The sequence below is a fragment of the Cataglyphis hispanica genome, chromosome 4, assembly GCF_021464435.1.
Source record: "Cataglyphis hispanica isolate Lineage 1 chromosome 4, ULB_Chis1_1.0, whole genome shotgun sequence".
In the NCBI taxonomy this organism is placed as follows: Eukaryota; Metazoa; Arthropoda; class Insecta; order Hymenoptera; family Formicidae; genus Cataglyphis; species Cataglyphis hispanica.
In genome coordinates this window covers 390,225-408,217 of record NC_065957.1, presented here as the reverse complement: position 1 = coordinate 408,217, position 17,993 = coordinate 390,225, and the positions used below count along the sequence as shown (strand labels likewise).

The window sequence follows — 17,993 nt, the reverse complement described above, 5'->3', positions numbered from 1 at the left end:
CAACAATTTCCCCCTTTCGTCTCGTCAACGACGAAGCTATTAATAATCTCATTGCACGCTTCATTCAACTGCGACGTACATATTTAAGTCGCGTGAAAACCTAACTCGATAAACGCCGACTCTGACCCTCTCCGAATAGAGAGAGATATAATAGCGTTGTTTTGCGTTGAGGATTTATTTGCGCGATTCAAGCGTGCCTCTCGAAGGATTCCTCCTTCGAGCAAAGTCGACTTTGTTTTATACGATATTGAAAAATTATTTCTACGTTGTTTGCAAGAGTATTGATCCTTTCGTATAAATGAACGGGATAAAGTAAGGTTCCGTGTTGTAGAATAATTAAATACCTGTTACGAGATATCAAGGAGTTTGATGCACTGAGCCTACAATCAAGCATCTATGCAAAAGATTAGAGACGAATCTAAACTATCTAGATGTAGATAAAAAACTTACACTTTTAAATAATAATATAGAGACTTTCTTCTAATCGCAGATTATTTTTTTCTTTTCCAGTGTCCGAGAGTTACAACAATTACGTGAACTCCATGTATGGCGGAGGCGGTCAATTCGCGACCCCCTGTACCCCAAGCCCACCGCGAGGACCCGGTGGCGTGCCCACGAGTGTGATTCAAGCGGCCACTAGCTCGGTCTCGGACGATCTCTATCTTCTCGAGTTGGGCTTCCCGCCGCGCTCGAAGAAAAGCAAGCTGAAGAAGCCGCGGCAGGGCGAGGGTGGCGGCGCCGCCGTGAAGCGGAAGTCGCGCGAGGGTTCGACCACGTATCTGTGGGAGTTTCTGCTCAAGCTGCTGCAGGACCGGGAATACTGTCCGCGCTACATCAAGTGGACGAATCGCGAACGGGGCGTCTTCAAGCTGGTTGACAGCAAGGCGGTCTCGCGTCTCTGGGGCCTGCACAAAAACAAACCTGATATGAATTACGAGACGATGGGTAGAGCTTTGCGTTACTACTATCAGCGCGGTATTCTCGCGAAAGTGGACGGCCAACGGTTGGTTTATCAGTTCGTCGAGGTGCCGAAGGACATCGTCGAGATCGATTGTACAGGCGCATGAGACAGGGTACCGGCCCGTCCCGCGGGGAACGAGGAGAAGGAGCTGTTGCTGCGGCGGCAACGCGGTGCCGGTATCTTGACGCGGGCTCGACGTCGACCGCCGTTATCGTCGACGCTGCTTACGTTGCGACGTCGCGGACCCGTCGCGGGATTTCGTCCGCGCGAAAGAACGCCGTCCAACGATTCTTCCCGCCGAGACGCGCCGACCTGGCACACCCCTCAAACGTTGTAAAATGCATTCTTTCTCTTTTCCTCACTGTATCTCCTTCTCTCTCTCTCTCTCTCTCTCTCTCTCTCTCTCTCTTCATTCTCTTTCTCTGTCTGTCTCTCCCTTCCTGCTTCTCTATTTTTTTTTCTACCTTCCTTTTCTCTCTATACTTCTCTTTAGCTTCGTTTGTTCCTTGTATTATACCTATGTAAATGTATATTAAGGCGCCGGATGACGCGACGTCGTCGGAGGTGGTCCCGACCCAGTACCTCGTCCTCCTCCTGCGGTCCGTTTCTTTCCCGTGTGTCCGAAAATCGCGTAGGATCGAGATCGGATCGGCATCGTGTGATTGGCGGCGCCCGAATCGTTGAAATTTGTACAAAATTTAGTTCTTAACGCGTCGAGAAGAGGAAACTGAAGATTTTATCTCGGGGTGTACCTTTTATGAAAGGACGCCGTGGACAAATTACTTAAGCGTGAGGCATCGGAAAAAGAAAATTGTACATTCGAAAAATATATATAAATTATTTATTGTATATTAGACGTTTATATATGTGTGTGTTACTTAAGGAAATTGTTATGCGCGTTTTATCCATGCAAATGGTTAACGTACGAAAACGGAGGAAAGTTTAGAGGAACAAAAAACAAAAATGTAACGAAATGAGGGCTGTGAAAGGTTTATGGTATCGAGAGGAGAGGTAAAGAGACGAGATATGAGCACGGCGAAAGAATGAGAGACAATGTCTCTCAAAGTTTCACGGAGCGAGCTCAGGTAGGGATACACATTATATTTTTTTAAGTATAAGCGGAAGGGATCGGCCCTTTCAATTTGTGAGCCGACGAGCTCAACAACGCAAGGTGCTGGTTAATATACATACACACATATACACATGCACACACACCGAGGTCCAAGAATATTATTTAGCAACCTAGTGTTACTGATTCGTATAAAGATTATTGAGACAGACATTATATTATATCTCTGTGTATATAGATATAAAGAATTTACCTTTAGTAAAAAAATATATATATATATATATATATTATATTGAATATATTATATATATTATATAAATATATATTATATGTTATGTAGTAAAAATGGAACAACGTTGATGTGTCTCTATGAGATTTGTCGTCACATCCGGCGACACGCGTACGGAGCTTAACCGTCTCGTGCGCTCGCGACGTCTCTCCTTCAAAACTGGAATGAATTTTATACATTTAAAAACGTGTCTGCCGATCGCGTTCGGCCCTCTTTTTTAGTCGCAGTCGTTGCAACGCACATACATTGCTCTCGTCTCATATGCTCAGACTGATCGGAGACGTCGCATGTAAAACAGAGAGAAAGCTCACCCGGGGCGCGTAATAATAAAGCGTTAACCCTAGAGTAAAATTTAACTTATTGGCGCCTCGGGACGCGTGACGCGCGCGAATGCAAGTGTATCCTACGTAGCTCGTAAGTTTTTTGTACATAAAGATGAATCGTCGCAAAAAAAATATATATGTTTAAGAAAGAATGTATGTTGTCAGTTATCTCCTCGCGAGAGTTATCCGCGGGAGAAAAGGAACGACGTAAAGGGAAAGGAAGCGAGGAGTTGTATAGATCATGCGCGATGTTAAAACGTAACAGCGACGCGTGTTTCACAGCGTGTTGACACAGACCGATTTTGCATTACAGCCTCGGAATATTCCGATGAAACGAGAAAAAAATATACAGTACATATTTGAACAGTGATCCAGTGCTGCCAATAATGCCTGTAAACGGTCCCTTCGGCATTTATCACTCGATTTGAAATCTTTTCCACTCGAGTGCGCGGTGCTAGCTAGATCGATCAATGTTTCAGGGGACACCAGACATACCGATGATACAAAGCAAATTGCCTTCTCGTATTAACAAAGACGTGTTGCCTTCTAACAAAAAAAAAAAAGATGCATATAAAAGTTCTAGCGATTTATATCGTTAATACCGTCACTTTGTCCAGGTACTTAAAGCTCTTTACATATATACCTAGCATCGTTTTGTGAAGAATTAAATTTTGTAATTTTATCAGAGTTCTTTGGGGTACGTGGCGACTTTTATCGTACTTTGAATATAATGTATTGGCGGGAAATAGTAATAACATTAATAATATTATTAATATAATAATAAAATAATGATATAATGATAAAAGAACAAGATATATCAGAGAGTACAATGGACAAAAAAAAAGTACCTATAGTATACCACTTCTATACATAACAGACACTTATAAACAATGAATGGACACTACAACAGAAATCCTATATTTAGGTAAATTAAATTTATATATATACATAACGATCCAAACTCTACACACTCTCTACGAGATATTTTAACAAATAAGACTTTACTGTAATAGAGAGATAAATACATAATTATTTACTTGTAAAATATATGAAAACACGATGGATTGACGTAAGGAACTCTAATGTAACGTTCTGTGATTCGTTGTTTGTAGGTGAAATTTAATAAAAGATTATTGTATCATAATATATATATATATATATATATATATATATATATATATATATATATATATATACACACACATACATATATTTGTGCGATTTTATTTATTTCCTATTCCGAAAAATATTTCCAAATTTTCTAATTTTTAATCGATTAAGTTTTTGACTTTTGCGTAAGCAATTCTGTTGACATTATTAATATACACAATAATATTTTGTAGGATTACAGATGAAATATGCTTTTTACTTGCATATTAATATAACGTCTCAGAGATATAGTGAGTACAGTATTTAAACATTTAAAATCTTTAAAACAATTACATTTAATTCATATTATTTAAATTCTTAAAATAACTTTACATATTTAATTTATACCAGGAAAAGTTACGTTGTAAAAGATTAATTGTCAAATTGTTCTATGCATAATGAAGTCTTAAAAAATCAACAATTATGTGAATAGAATATGAAGTGTTATTCTCAATAACTCTAAAATATATTATACTGAAAATTATTTTTGCATGATCGATAAATTCATCTAAGTTTTCTCTAAAAAAGATTTAATCATGAGCAACCTAAAAAATTTATACTAAAATAGATATAGCGTTTATTGTATAATATATTTTTCATATAAATTATAATTTTGCTCAAGAATTTCATTTTCAAATTTTTTCTTTAAATTCGACATTCAATAATTCAGTTATCGTAGATTGCTACCGTCGATAAATAGGTAAGTCCCTTTTTATAAAACATAGCGATAATAATTGTTACATATATAAATCGGGAGGAATAGATAAAATACTAGCAAAAATTCACAAATACCATAAGCAATCGTATTGCTTGCTGTTTATATAATATTGAAGATCAATGCAATCATTATATGCAACAATACAAAAATATATTCTACAAAATAAAATGTATTCATTCATATTGAATTTGCAACACGTAAAGACAAATATGTTTATATTTGTGAAATATTTTAGCGTATCGTTATTGTTATACAACATAAATTCACACTAAAAACTTTTGTTTACGAGTTTTACAAAAATAGTATAGGAAAAAGAGTTAGAAAGATCGCGTAAAAACTCGGCAGAGAATTCTTTTCTTTAAGCACTTTTTTTTGTCTCTCTTTAAATGATTAATACATGTATCCCTAATCTTAAATATAAAATATATGTCAAAATATCAAATCTGACGATGTAAATAATAAATAATAATTACATACCTTGTAATGTGACGCACAAGTTATATATAGCCGGATCGATTGTGTCATCGCCACTATTGGCGCGGAATTTGACTGATCGTTTATTCGGCGCCGTCCGAATGCTTCCGACTTCGTACGAGAACGCACGAAGTGTAAAATCCGGTGTGGAATTCGTCGTGTCGTGCCGTGGGTCGTGAAACGTCAATCGTGGTGAACGAGGTGAAACAAGTTTGCGGGTAAATTGTACGGAGCTTTCAACTGTCATTTCTTTTCGCATTATCGACAAGACGATTTATCGTCGCGCGTACATTCGACGATCTGCCAGTGCTTGCGCAAAACGTTTATTATCGATCCCGACGACGGAATTGATTCTGCCACACCCTACAGTGGCCATCTTGTACCACGAATAGTCGGTGAACTACTTTGGCTGGCCAGCCATGGATCAGATCACGCCTAAGGAGGTGAAGATTCTTGAGAATCCGGAGGACATCCAGGAGAGAAGAGAGCAAGTACTCGGACGATACGCCAACTTCAAGGCGGAGGCGCGAAACAAGCGGGACAAGCTCGAGGACTCCCGTCGCTTTCAAGTACGTTCCTCCCATTTGATTCCTAACGATTGGCATGTAATTTTCTGACGTTTGACATCCTGACATTCTGACGCTTATTTTTGCGTTCGATTTTCAGTATTTTAAGCGAGATGCGGATGAACTCGAGGGATGGATTTACGAGAAACTCCAGGCGGCATCGGACGAGAGTTACAAAGATCCGACTAATTTACAGGCAAAGATTCAGAAGCACCAGGCTTTTGAAGCGGAAGTCGCCGCTCATTCAAATGCCATCGTCCTGCTTGACAATACTGGTTCTGAAATGATAGCCCAACATCATTTTGCAAGCGATGTAATTCGCAAGAGATTAGGTATACTCAACTGCCAAAGATATTAATTTATTTTATCAATTATTTAAATATATTGCCAAAGTGTTTTCCTAAGAACACAAGTTTTTATTTACATGAAAAAGTATGAATATATATTATAACTTTAATATAAATAACTAGATTTTTATAAACAAATATTTTAAAATTCTTGCGTTTTCAAATTATGTTTTGGCATAATAGTTTTAATCGAAAAAAGTTCATTTTTATTATGATACACATTCAATATATGGCAAGTTGATTTCTTTGTTGATATAGCTGTTAATAATGCAATGTACCTGATTATTTAAAGAGGAATTACATCGTCTATGGGAGTTGCTGTTGTCTCGCTTGGCAGACAAAGGTCTGAAGTTACAGCAGGCCTTGGTTCTCGTACAGTTTATTCGTCACTGTGATGAGGTGATGTTTTGGATCCACGACAAGGAAGCTTTTGTAACGACCGATGAATTTGGACACGACTTGGAGCATGTGGAGGTGCTTCAAAGGAAATTTGACGAGTTCCAAAAAGACATGGCCAGTCAAGAGTATAGAGTTACAGAGGTGAACGAGTTGGCAGATAAGTTGCTATTAGACGGACATCCTGAACGTGACACCATTCTACGCAGAAAGGAAGAGCTCAATGAATCCTGGCAACGATTGAAACAATTGGCTACTCTGCGACAGGAGAAGCTCTTTGGAGCTCACGAAATCCAGAGATTTAATCGCGACGCCGATGAAACTATGGCTTGGATTGCTGAGAAGGATGTTGTTCTATCATCTGATGATTTCGGTCGAGATCTCGCCAGTGTCCAGACATTACAACGAAAGCACGAAGGTATCGAACGCGATTTAGCTGCTTTAGAAGATAAGGTATATACATTGGGCGCGGAAGCCGATCGTCTCGCCGCCATTCACGAAGCCGACCATTCCAAGCAAATTCAAGCTAAACGCGCCGAGATCTTGCAATCATGGGAAAGTCTGACCGCAAAAGCGAAAGAACGACGTCTCAAGCTTAACGAATCCTATTATCTACATAGATTCTTAGCCGATTATCGCGACTTGGTATCGTGGATGAATGATATGCGCGCCATCATTTCTGCGGACGAGCTAGCTAAAGATGTAGCAGGCGCTGAGGCTTTGGTCGACAGACACCAGGAACACAAGGGAGAAATTGATGCTAGAGCCGATAGCTTTGACGCAACTACATTGGCTGGTAATAAATTGTTGGAGAAAAAACATTATGCTGCCGAGGAAGTAGCACGGAAATTGAACTCCCTCGCCGAAGATAAGTCATCTCTCTTGAGTTTATGGGAGAAGAGGCGTATCTTGTACGAACAATGCGTGGATTTACAACTGTTCTATAGAGATACTGAGCAGGCGGATGCGTGGATGGCGAAACAGGAAGCATTTCTCGCCAACGAAGATCTAGGAGATTCTCTCGACAGTGTCGAGGCGCTCATTAAAAAACATGAAGACTTTGACAAATCCTTGGCAGCTCAGGAAGAGAAGATCAAAGTGCTTGACGATTTCGCTGGAAAGTTAATCGAGGGCGAACATTATGCTGCAGACGATGTGGCACAACGACGACAGCTACTACTGGAAAGAAGAGCCATTCTCCTTGAAAAATCAGCTCAAAGACGCCGTCGTCTAGAAGATGCGTACAAACTACAACAGTTTGAGAGAGACTGCGACGAAACCAAAGGCTGGGTTAACGAGAAGCTTAAATTCGCTACTGATGATAGTTATTTGGATCCAACAAATTTGAATGGTAAGGTTCAGAAACATCAGAATTTTGAACAGGAATTGAACGCGAATAAGACGCGCATGGAAGAGATGGTAGCTACCGGTCAGGAATTGATCGAAAGCGGTCACTATGCCAGCGATCGCATACGCACTCGTACAGATGAGATTGTGACATTGTGGGAGAGTCTAGCGCGCGCCACTGAGAAGAAAGGCGCGAAATTGCAGGAGGCTTCCCAACAACAACAGTTTAACCGAACGGTAGAAGATATTGAGCTGTGGCTCTCGGAAGTAGAAGGACAACTTATGTCGGAAGATTACGGCAAAGATCTGACCAGCGTTCAAAATTTGCAGAAAAAACATGCGCTCCTAGAAGCCGATGTGGCTTCTCACGCCGACAGAATAGACAGTATCGCTCAAGCAGCCGAGCAGTTTGTTAAATCGGGCCATTTTGACGCCGATAATATCAAAGCTAAACAGGAGCAATTGCAAGCTAGATACAACGCTCTACAACGTCCAATGAGTCTGAGGAAGCAACGACTTCTAGATTCCCTTCAAGTGCAACAGCTGTTCAGAGATATCGAGGACGAGGAAGCATGGATTCGCGAGAAGGAACCGGTCGCGGCGTCTACCAATCGCGGTCGCGATCTAATCGGCGTACAAAATCTTCAAAAGAAACATCAAGCTGTTTTGGCCGAGATTAATAATCACGAACCGAGAGTGGCCGCGGTATGTCAGGCGGGTTCGACAATGTTGCAAGAAGGACACTTTGCTGCCGAGGAGATCAATCAACGATTGGCGGCTTTGGACGAACACTGGGGGCAGTTGAAAGATAAGGCTCGGCAACGCAAGAATGATCTAGATGATTCATTGCAGGCGCATCAGTACTTTGCCGACGCGAACGAAGCTGAATCGTGGATGAAGGAGAAACGTCCTATAGTGATGAACAACGATTATGGAAAAGACGAGGATAGCTCCGAGGCTCTTCTAAAGAAGCACGAAGCCTTGGTCAGCGATTTGGAAGCATTCGCGAGCACCATCGCGGCACTGAAAGATCAAGCTGCAGCGTGCAGACAGCAAGAGACTCCTACAATCGATATCACCGGTAAGGAATGCGTCGTCGCTCTTTACGATTATACTGAGAAGTCTCCTAGGGAAGTATCTATGAAGAAGGGCGACACTTTGACTCTTCTCAATTCTAATAACAAAGACTGGTGGAAAGTCGAAGTGAATGATCGTCAAGGTTTTGTACCGGCGGCGTACGTGAAGCGCGTGGAACCTGAGGCGGGTCTCAGCGCTTCTCAGCAAAATTTGGCTAGAGAACAGAGTTCAATTGCCGCGCGACAAGCGCAGATTGAGGCACAGTATGATGATCTTTTGCGTCTAGCGCGCGAACGTCAAAATAAGCTCAACGAAACGGCCAAAGCTTATGTACTGGTGAGAGAGGCCGCGGAGTTGGCTACTTGGATCAAAGACAAGGAAAATCACGCGCAGGTGCAGGACGTAGGTGAGGATCTGGAACAGGTTGAAGTAATGCAGAAAAAGTTTGACGATTTTCAAGCCGATCTCAAAGCGAATGAGGTGCGTTTGGCCGAAATGAATGAAATCGCCGTACAGTTGATGAGCCTCGGACAAACCGAAGCGGCATTGAAAATTCAGACGCAGATCCAGGATCTGAACGAGAAATGGACCAGTCTGCAAACGCTCACTGCAGAACGTGCTAATCAGCTGGGTTCCGCTCATGAAGTACAACGATTCCATCGAGACGTTGACGAAACCAAAGATTGGATTCGCGAGAAAGACGCGGCACTGAATAATGATGATCTGGGCAAGGATTTGCGCAGCGTTCAGGCTCTGCAGCGTAAACATGAAGGTCTGGAAAGAGATTTAGCGGCTCTGGGAGACAAGATTAAGCAACTCGACGAAACAGCTAATCGCTTAATGCAGTCGCATCCGGAGACTGCAGAACAAACGTATGCCAAACAGAAGGAGATCAATGAAGAATGGACTCAACTGACAGCCAAAGCTAACAGCAGAAAAGAGAAACTTCTCGATTCATATGATCTGCAACGATTCCTCAGTGATTATCGTGATTTAATGGCCTGGATCAATTCAATGATGGGCTTGGTTGCTTCCGAGGAACTCGCATCAGACGTCACGGGCGCCGAAGCGTTGCTCGAACGTCACCAGGTAAAATATATTCTCCATCGTAATACAATCATATCGTCACTCATTTGGCGAATCGTTTACGAGTGATTTAAATTATAGAATCACAGAGCAGAGATAGACGCGCGATACGGCATACTTCCAGAGGTATATAAGAACGTTTGAGCATGTATCGAGGAAGTCGCGAATTTGTTGGCGAGAATTTCTAAAATTAATCTCGCGAAGTCTGCCTCGTTGATGATGTTTTGTTCTTTTTTTTCTTTTACGAGAGGAAGCTGCCGATGTTTTCTGCAATGAAAATATTGCCTATTAACAGTTTGAATATTTTCGATGCTTCTCGCGTAATTGCTGCCTTTCTGCTTGTCGTAATATCTATTGCCGAATGGATTTGATCGTACATAACAAACAGAATTGCATATTGACACAAAAGATCCGAGAATATGAGTCGTGGGTGATTTTACTTTAATAAATTTCTTACGTTTTTTTTATAGGAACATCGAATGGAGATAGATGCTAGGGCTGGTACTTTCCAGGCGTTCGAATTGTTTGGTCAACAGCTATTGCAATCTAGTCACTATGCCAGTGTGGAGATATTGGAAAAACTCGAGTCCATGGCTGAAGCGCGACAGGAACTAGAAAAGGCTTGGATCCAACGGCGCATGCAGCTCGATCAGAATCTCGAGCTGCAGTTGTTCTGCAGAGATTGCGAGCAGGCGGAGAATTGGATGAGCGCGCGAGAAGCTTTCCTCAGTAGCGCAGATGCGGTGGACAGCAGCGACAATGTTGAAGCTCTCATTAAGAAGCACGAAGATTTTGACAAGGCGATTAATGCACACGAAGAGAAGATCGCTACTTTGCAAACTCTAGCTGATCAGCTGATCGCCGCCGAGCATTATGCCGCTAAACCCATCGACGAAAGACGTTGCCAAGTATTGGATCGCTGGCGACATTTGAAGGATGCTCTTATCGAGAAACGCTCCAAGTTAGGCGAATCTCAGACTTTGCAGCAGTTCTCTCGTGACGCCGACGAAATGGAAAATTGGATCGCCGAAAAGCTTCAATTGGCTACCGAGGAGAATTACAAGGATCCTGCCAATATACAATCGAAGCATCAGAAGCATCAAGCTTTCGAGGCCGAATTGGCTGCGAACGCAGATCGAATTCAATCGGTGCTCGCTATGGGAGGTAATCTGATCGAAAAGCATCAGTGTGCCGGCTCGGAGGATGCAGTTCAAAAGAGACTAGCATCCATCGCTGACCAATGGGAATACCTTACACAAAAGACCACGGAAAAGTCGATGAAATTGAAAGAAGCTAATAAACAACGTACTTATATCGCTGCCGTGAAAGATCTTGATTTTTGGCTCGGAGAAGTTGAAAGTTTGCTCACATCCGAAGATGCTGGCAAAGACTTGGCCTCAGTGCAGAATCTCATGAAGAAGCATCAACTTGTCGAGGCGGATATACAAGCGCACGAAGAAAGAATCAAAGATATGAATGCACAAGCCGATTCGTTGATTGAGAGCGGCCAATTTGATGCCGCTGGTATTCAGGAGAAACGACAAAGCATAAACGAGCGTTATGAACGAATTAGAAATCTTGCGGCACATAGACAGGCGAGACTTAATGAGGCCAACACTCTTCATCAATTCTTCCGCGATATCGCCGATGAAGAATCTTGGATCAAGGAAAAGAAGCTTCTCGTTGGATCGGATGACTACGGCCGCGATCTTACTGGTGTGCAGAACTTGAAGAAGAAACACAAAAGATTGGAAGCTGAACTCGGTAGCCACGAACCCGCTATACAAGCTGTTCAAGAAGCGGGAGAGAAATTAATGGACGTGTCAAATCTGGGAGTACCTGAAATCGAGCAGCGTTTAAAGCTTCTCAATCAAGCGTGGGCCGAATTGAAGCAATTGGCTGCCACTAGAGGACAAAAATTGGATGAATCTTTAACATATCAGCAGTTCCTCGCCAAGGTCGAAGAAGAGGAAGCATGGATTACGGAGAAGCAACAATTACTCTCCGTTGAAGATTACGGCGATACAATGGCAGCTGTTCAAGGTCTCTTAAAAAAGCACGATGCATTTGAGACTGATTTTGCGGCTCACGGTGAACGTTGCAAGGATATTTGCGAAGCTGGCGAAGCGCTGATCAAAGCTGGCAATCATCGAGCGGATGCTATTGGACAGAGATGCGCGCAACTACGCAATAAACTGGAGCAACTTGGAGCTCTTGCGGCCCGTAGAAAGACGCGGTTGAATGATAATTCGGCATACTTGCAGTTCATGTGGAAAGCCGATGTAGTCGAATCATGGATCGCCGACAAGGAGACCCACGTGCGTTCCGAAGAATTTGGCCGAGATTTATCCACCGTACAGACGCTACTCACGAAACAAGAGACCTTCGACGCTGGTCTCCATGCATTCGAGCACGAGGGTATCCAGAACATCACGTCATTGAAGGAAATGCTCGTTGATTCCGGCCACGATCAGACACCCAGCATACAGAAACGTCATGCTGATGTCATTACTCGTTGGCAGAAACTGTTGGCCGATTCTGATGCGAGGAAACAGCGTCTATTAAGAATGCAGGATCAGTTTAGACAGATCGAGGAGCTGTATCTGACATTCGCAAAGAAGGCGTCTGCATTTAACTCTTGGTTCGAGAACGCCGAGGAGGATCTGACGGATCCAGTGCGTTGCAACAGTATCGAGGAGATTCGCGCTCTTCGTGAGGCACACGCACAGTTCCAAGCCAGTTTGTCTTCGGCCGAAGCCGATTTCCAAGCCTTGGCTGCGCTTGACAGACAGATCAAGAGCTTCAATGTCGGGCCCAATCCATACACGTGGTTCACGATGGAGGCTTTGGAGGATACTTGGCGTAACTTACAAAAGATAATTAAGGAACGCGATGTTGAACTTGCGAAGGAAGCGCAGCGGCAGGAGGAGAATGATAAATTACGTAAGGAATTCGCCAAGCACGCCAATGCTTTCCACCAATGGCTTGCGGAAACAAGGTTTGCATCATTTTGAAAAATGTTTATCCACTTTCCTTTAAATAGATATATAAATGCGAAATATCTCTTTTCTTATAGAACATCTATGATGGAAGGTTCTGGATCTCTAGAACAGCAACTGGAAGCAACTAAGGTTTGTAATTGAACCAAATATTTATTATAAAGATTGAATTTGAAAAACACTTCATTATGCATTATGTTATACATAAATTATACTTACAAATTTATAGCGAAAAACTCAAGAAGTGCGCGCACGTCGTCAAGACTTAAAAAAGATCGAAGATCTGGGAGCTATTCTAGAGGAGCATCTAATTCTGGATAATCGTTATACGGAGCACAGTACCGTGGGATTGGCACAGCAATGGGACCAGTTGGATCAACTGGGAATGCGTATGCAACACAATTTGGAGCAGCAGATTCAAGCGCGAAATCAATCTGGTGTGTCTGAAGACGCGCTTAAAGAATTCTCTATGATGTTCAAGCACTTTGATAAGGACAAGAGCGGCCGTCTAAATCATCAAGAATTCAAATCGTGCCTCAGAGCTTTGGGTTATGATCTGCCCATGATGGAAGAAGGACAACCTGATCCAGAATTCGAGAACATATTAGGTTTTGTTCATTTTAATTCTTTGTTACTTCTGTGATATTATATTATTTTAGACAACAATTTTTAATACAATATTACTATTTACAGACATCGTAGATCCTAATAGAGATGGCTACGTATCATTGCAAGAATATATGGCATTTATGATCAGTAAGGAAACAGAGAATGTGCAAAGTTCGGAAGAAATAGAAAACGCGTTCCGAGCCATCACCGCAGCAGATCGGCCATATGTCACAAAGGAAGAATTATATGCTGTAAGTGCAAATTTTTCATCAAGTTATATTCATTCCTATAATTCCTATATTTTAAGTTATATACATATATACATATATATATATTTTTTTTTCAGAACCTTACAAAAGAGATGGCCGACTACTGTGTCGCTCGTATGAAACCTTATGTAGATCCTAAATCAGAACGACCAATAACGGCAGCATTGGACTATATAGAATTTACACGTACTCTTTTCCAGAATTAATTATGCATTCGTATATGTATGCGTATTATATTAATATTTTTCCAAGCTTATTAAATTATAATCGCATCAACAGCATCAAGCTGTTGCATATTCTTTTTTTTTTAAACCATGCATGTTCGACTAATTTTTATATATTATTATATAAAGTATAGAACATTTGCATAGATTGAGACTTAACTTTAGATCAACTGGCTGATATAACGAATATATCTATCTATATGCTTTCGATAAAGAGAAAAGCAAAATTTCTTTTAATATACGCACTTTAGATATGTATTTTTAAAAACATATTTAATCGAATATATATATGATTTTTAATACTAAATTTGCTATATATATATATATATATATATATATATATATATATACACACACACACACACACACACACACACATATATATACATATATATATATATATATATATATATATATATATATATATATCAGTTAGTTTTGGTCTAATACTTTCCGTATTATTCTTCGAAATAAATGTATTTAACATGTTACATTGTCTTTGTTTTTATTTAATAAGAATCTCTAAAATATGCAAGTTCTAAAGTTTTCATGTAAATTTAATGTAAATTTTTTTTTTTACGTTGATATGTATAATTAAAATGTTTATTTTATTTTATTTTAATAATAAATTTAATAGAAATAATATAAAATGAATGTTGCAGGGAAATTTTTTTTTTTTTGTATCTTATTGAGCAACTGGATTTACAATCATTTGAGATTTCTCTTGAATTATTTGTTCAGCACGATATACTTTCCAGCATATTAAATAATCCCTTGTTACTTTGAACAGAGTATAATAATTTATAACTAGTAACAATGTCATCGAAAGTATTTGATACCATTCAGTTATCCGTAATAAAATAAGCACTTGAAAGCTCACCAATAACAATTGCAGTCCCAATAATGAAAATAGCAATATTGTTGGATTATGGAATAAAGCCTATATGAGAGATGTATAACAATTAGTATATTGAGTATAATAATTTTCATTATTCACGGCAATAACATAAGATCGTACATGGAATCTATAGTGATTTAGATTACCCGGTTCCGCTGCTGTACACAAACCTTCGGAACGATAAATCTCTCGATTATGCCTTACGACCGATCCATGCGGCCACAATACCGTATCATTCCACGGTTGGGCATAAATGTGATTATTTCGATTTTCTATTTTAACCCATCGGCCTAAATGCAATGCTGCCCTATGTAGTACATCGCAATATCTAGAAATCAATAAACGACTATATGTATTCTCGATTTATGGGTTTGATTAGAAAAATAATTCTTACAATTAGAAGAATATATTTACCTGACAGGATAAAACTGAACAAAGCATGCGCTTATCCGACCAAGCCAGAACAAAATTACGTGCTGCACCACCCATAGTATATTGAAATGTAAATGTGGTGGTACGAAGATGATGGGCGCGATTCCGCAAACGTACGCACTACCGGAGGACGAAAACAAAGCTTGCTTTAATCGTCGGTTAAAATCGGATCTCAAGGTGAATACTTCCGCCCGGATGGCCGACGCATTTAGCGAGCAATTGTGTAAAGGTTTATCTGCGCATGAGAAAAATGGTCATTAAACTTCAGAAATAAATAACAAATAAAATTATGATGTGATGCTTGCCTAATAAATATTTTGTTTTCCGTTCTTCCTTTCCACATGAGAATGTTGTAGAAATATCAAAAAATGGTGCTGCACTTATTCCAAACATGACAAAATATACCGACAAACTTCTGGAACAAATAGATGTCATAAGCAATATATTCCTATCTCTAAAATTTTAATTAAATCATACATAAATGTTAACATAAAATAATAATAATATAAGATATATATTAATATGATAAAAAGAGAAACACACGGATAACATAAATAAAAGATCTTCATAGAGTTATGCTTCTGAGCCATGTGATAGAGGCACCAGCATAATATACTCATCACAGTAAGTAACAGAGAAATTCTGAAATAAATTCACATATTAAAATGTTTTAATATCATTTCACATACCTCATTTAATAGAAATTATCCAATGATAAATTATAATACAATACCTCATAATCTTTTGGATTGCAGGTAACCATCGAACTGGCAATAACATATCAATGAATTGACGTAATAATGTATAAACAAATCTACGTGCCATCATTGTAAAAATAAATATAAGCAGGTAAGGATCTATCAAATAAAAATTCTGAAACATCAGCATAATTTGGGATATCTTTAATTATTATCTTAATATATAGTTTGTGATTATCTCTTTTAATTATTTATAAAAATGCTAATGCATGTGTATATATATATATATATATAAATTTTAGTACAATATAAAAATAACGTACCATACTATAATTATTATACGAATGTGGTAACCACCATACAGTCCTGTATAGATTAAGCATTTGCAGACAAGCTGCGACAATTGAGATGGCCAAGGATAAAGCTTCAAAAGCCAATTGTCCGTCGACTGGCACAATGGGTATAGGAACGTGCTTCGGTGCCAGAGATTTTCCGCCGTAAATCTCATCGATTCTCTTGTCATCCACGCCACTCCCGATCGCTCTTTCTCCACTGTTACTCCTTCCATTGATATTCGTAGACCCAGCATAACTATTGCCGGATCTGCCGTTCGGGCCAGCTCGACCGGCAGCATTTCGTCTGCCGCTAGGCATTTTTCATTTATTTATTCTTTATGACATTCAACAGACACAAGCTTCTTTATCCCAATCACTTTTGTACATGACAAACACGTGTCGCTAAAACAATCTTTGGTTTTAAGAGACGTGTTCTATCAAGGACAGTTTTTTCTCTCTGGTCGTAATTTTTCTGACATATTTATTATGTCACTGTAAACAAAACACATGATAATAAGAATATAATGATAGTAAGCATCTCGAGAGTTCTCGCATTTATACCGGGATATTTAATCGTGTCACTTATTATTAGTTCTTGACAAAAGTACAATTTTTCGATATTTTTCCAGGGGTCCTAAAGACAAGAGTTTAAAAAATTGAAATCGTCGTTCGCAAAAAGTTGACAGAGTCTGTTTTTTTTTTAGGTTAAGAAATTTATATACGAATACAGTGATATGAGCATGCGCCGTCTAATAATATATTAGTTTCCATTTGCACTCAAGGGATACTGAGTCACTCAGTTATGTGAGTATTTTATACTCAGATAAAATGTCAATTGTTCAATGAGTAAAAGAAACGCGCAAGTGATATCGCAGGTTCATAACTTTCATTACTTTTGTATGTGAATCTATTAGACTCACTACTAAAGCACACGATGTCGATCGTATGCAGAAACTCAATTGAATCTCACTTTCTCAGCGTCAAAAGGAACGTGCATTCAACTGAGTTATGACGTCATAAGTGAGAATTATTTGATAGCGTATTCGATTTGTTGACTCTACCCGACTCTGAGTCGAGTCGAGTCAGATCTCAAGTTCGATTTGAAACTCAATGACTCTAAACTATCATGGCGGAAAGCGGTTTATGATTGGTTTCGTGATTCATAACCTCCATCAAAGAGTCTTTAACATTATTCTTGATCATCATCATCATAGAAATATAAGTTTATATTATATAAAATAAAAAGAAGAATAAGTAGTAATAATGAAAATATGATAAATAATAATGTTAAAAACTCTTTGATGGAGGTTATGAATCACGAAACCAATCATAAACCGCTTTCCGCCATGATAATTTAGAGTCATTGAGTTTCAAATCGAACTTGAGATCTGACTCGACTCGACCCAGAGTCGGATAGAGTCAACAAATCGAATACGTTATTAGTTTTGATGTAAAGCAACTATTGTTGCAGCACGTTCGGAAACATCACCGTGTGCACATAAGCGTCATTCTCTCTTTGTTATTTACTAAAAGTTAAGCGGGGAGCACACACTTTTGCATAAACGCATAACCATAAAGAACTTGATTGGTTCACAAATGTATGCATAAGAAAATGAACCAATCAATTTCCTTATGCTTATTGTTATGCACTTATGCAAAAGTGTGTGCTCCCCGCTTTAAACGAGCACACAAACGTTATATCTTTATTATTTACTAAAAGTTAGACA

The 17,993-nt window shown here is 39.5% G+C and overlaps 3 protein-coding genes across 13 annotated transcripts in view; 2 read left to right on the top strand and 1 right to left on the bottom strand.

Moving 5' to 3' along the window:
• The window catches only part of LOC126849075 (ecdysone-induced protein 74EF), a 187,161-nt gene extending 183,903 nt beyond the window's left edge, over positions 1-3,258 (top strand). For all 5 annotated transcript variants that reach the window (XM_050590578.1, XM_050590581.1, XM_050590577.1 and 2 more), the window contains one exon: positions 511-3,258. In XM_050590578.1, coding sequence (XP_050446535.1) covers positions 511-1,067 — 557 coding nt within the window. In that variant the 3' untranslated portion in view covers positions 1,068-3,258. The remainder of the gene's footprint in view (positions 1-510) is intronic.
• A 1,853-nt stretch (positions 3,259-5,111) lies between these two features.
• LOC126849057 (spectrin alpha chain) lies at positions 5,112-14,394 on the top strand. Of its 2 annotated transcripts, XM_050590536.1 has the most exons (9): positions 5,112-5,552; positions 5,650-5,881; positions 6,189-9,805; positions 9,884-9,928; positions 10,273-12,800; positions 12,879-12,933; positions 13,031-13,409; positions 13,495-13,661; positions 13,757-14,394. In XM_050590536.1, exons 1-9 carry the CDS (start codon positions 5,403-5,405, stop codon positions 13,883-13,885), a joined length of 7,302 nt encoding a protein of 2,433 aa, XP_050446493.1. In that variant the 5' UTR covers positions 5,112-5,402; the 3' UTR covers positions 13,886-14,394. The 2 variants fall into 2 exon arrangements, with proteins under 2 accessions (XP_050446493.1, XP_050446494.1); XM_050590537.1 differs by lacking the exon at positions 9,884-9,928.
• Positions 14,228-17,832, bottom strand: LOC126849083 (transmembrane protein 39A). 6 transcript variants are annotated; one of them, XM_050590612.1, is made up of 8 exons: positions 17,702-17,832; positions 16,255-16,758; positions 15,967-16,106; positions 15,777-15,875; positions 15,539-15,648; positions 15,216-15,468; positions 14,922-15,129; positions 14,228-14,843 (listed from the first exon to the last, which is right to left on the bottom strand). In XM_050590612.1, exons 2-8 carry the CDS (start codon positions 16,582-16,584, stop codon positions 14,589-14,591), a joined length of 1,395 nt encoding a protein of 464 aa, XP_050446569.1. In that variant the 5' UTR covers positions 16,585-16,758; positions 17,702-17,832; the 3' UTR covers positions 14,228-14,588. The 6 variants fall into 6 exon arrangements, with proteins under 6 accessions (XP_050446569.1, XP_050446567.1, XP_050446568.1 ...); XM_050590610.1 differs by lacking the exon at positions 17,702-17,832 and adding an exon at positions 16,828-17,576; XM_050590611.1 differs by lacking the exon at positions 17,702-17,832 and adding an exon at positions 17,160-17,576.
• Positions 17,833-17,993: the final 161 nt, after the last annotated feature.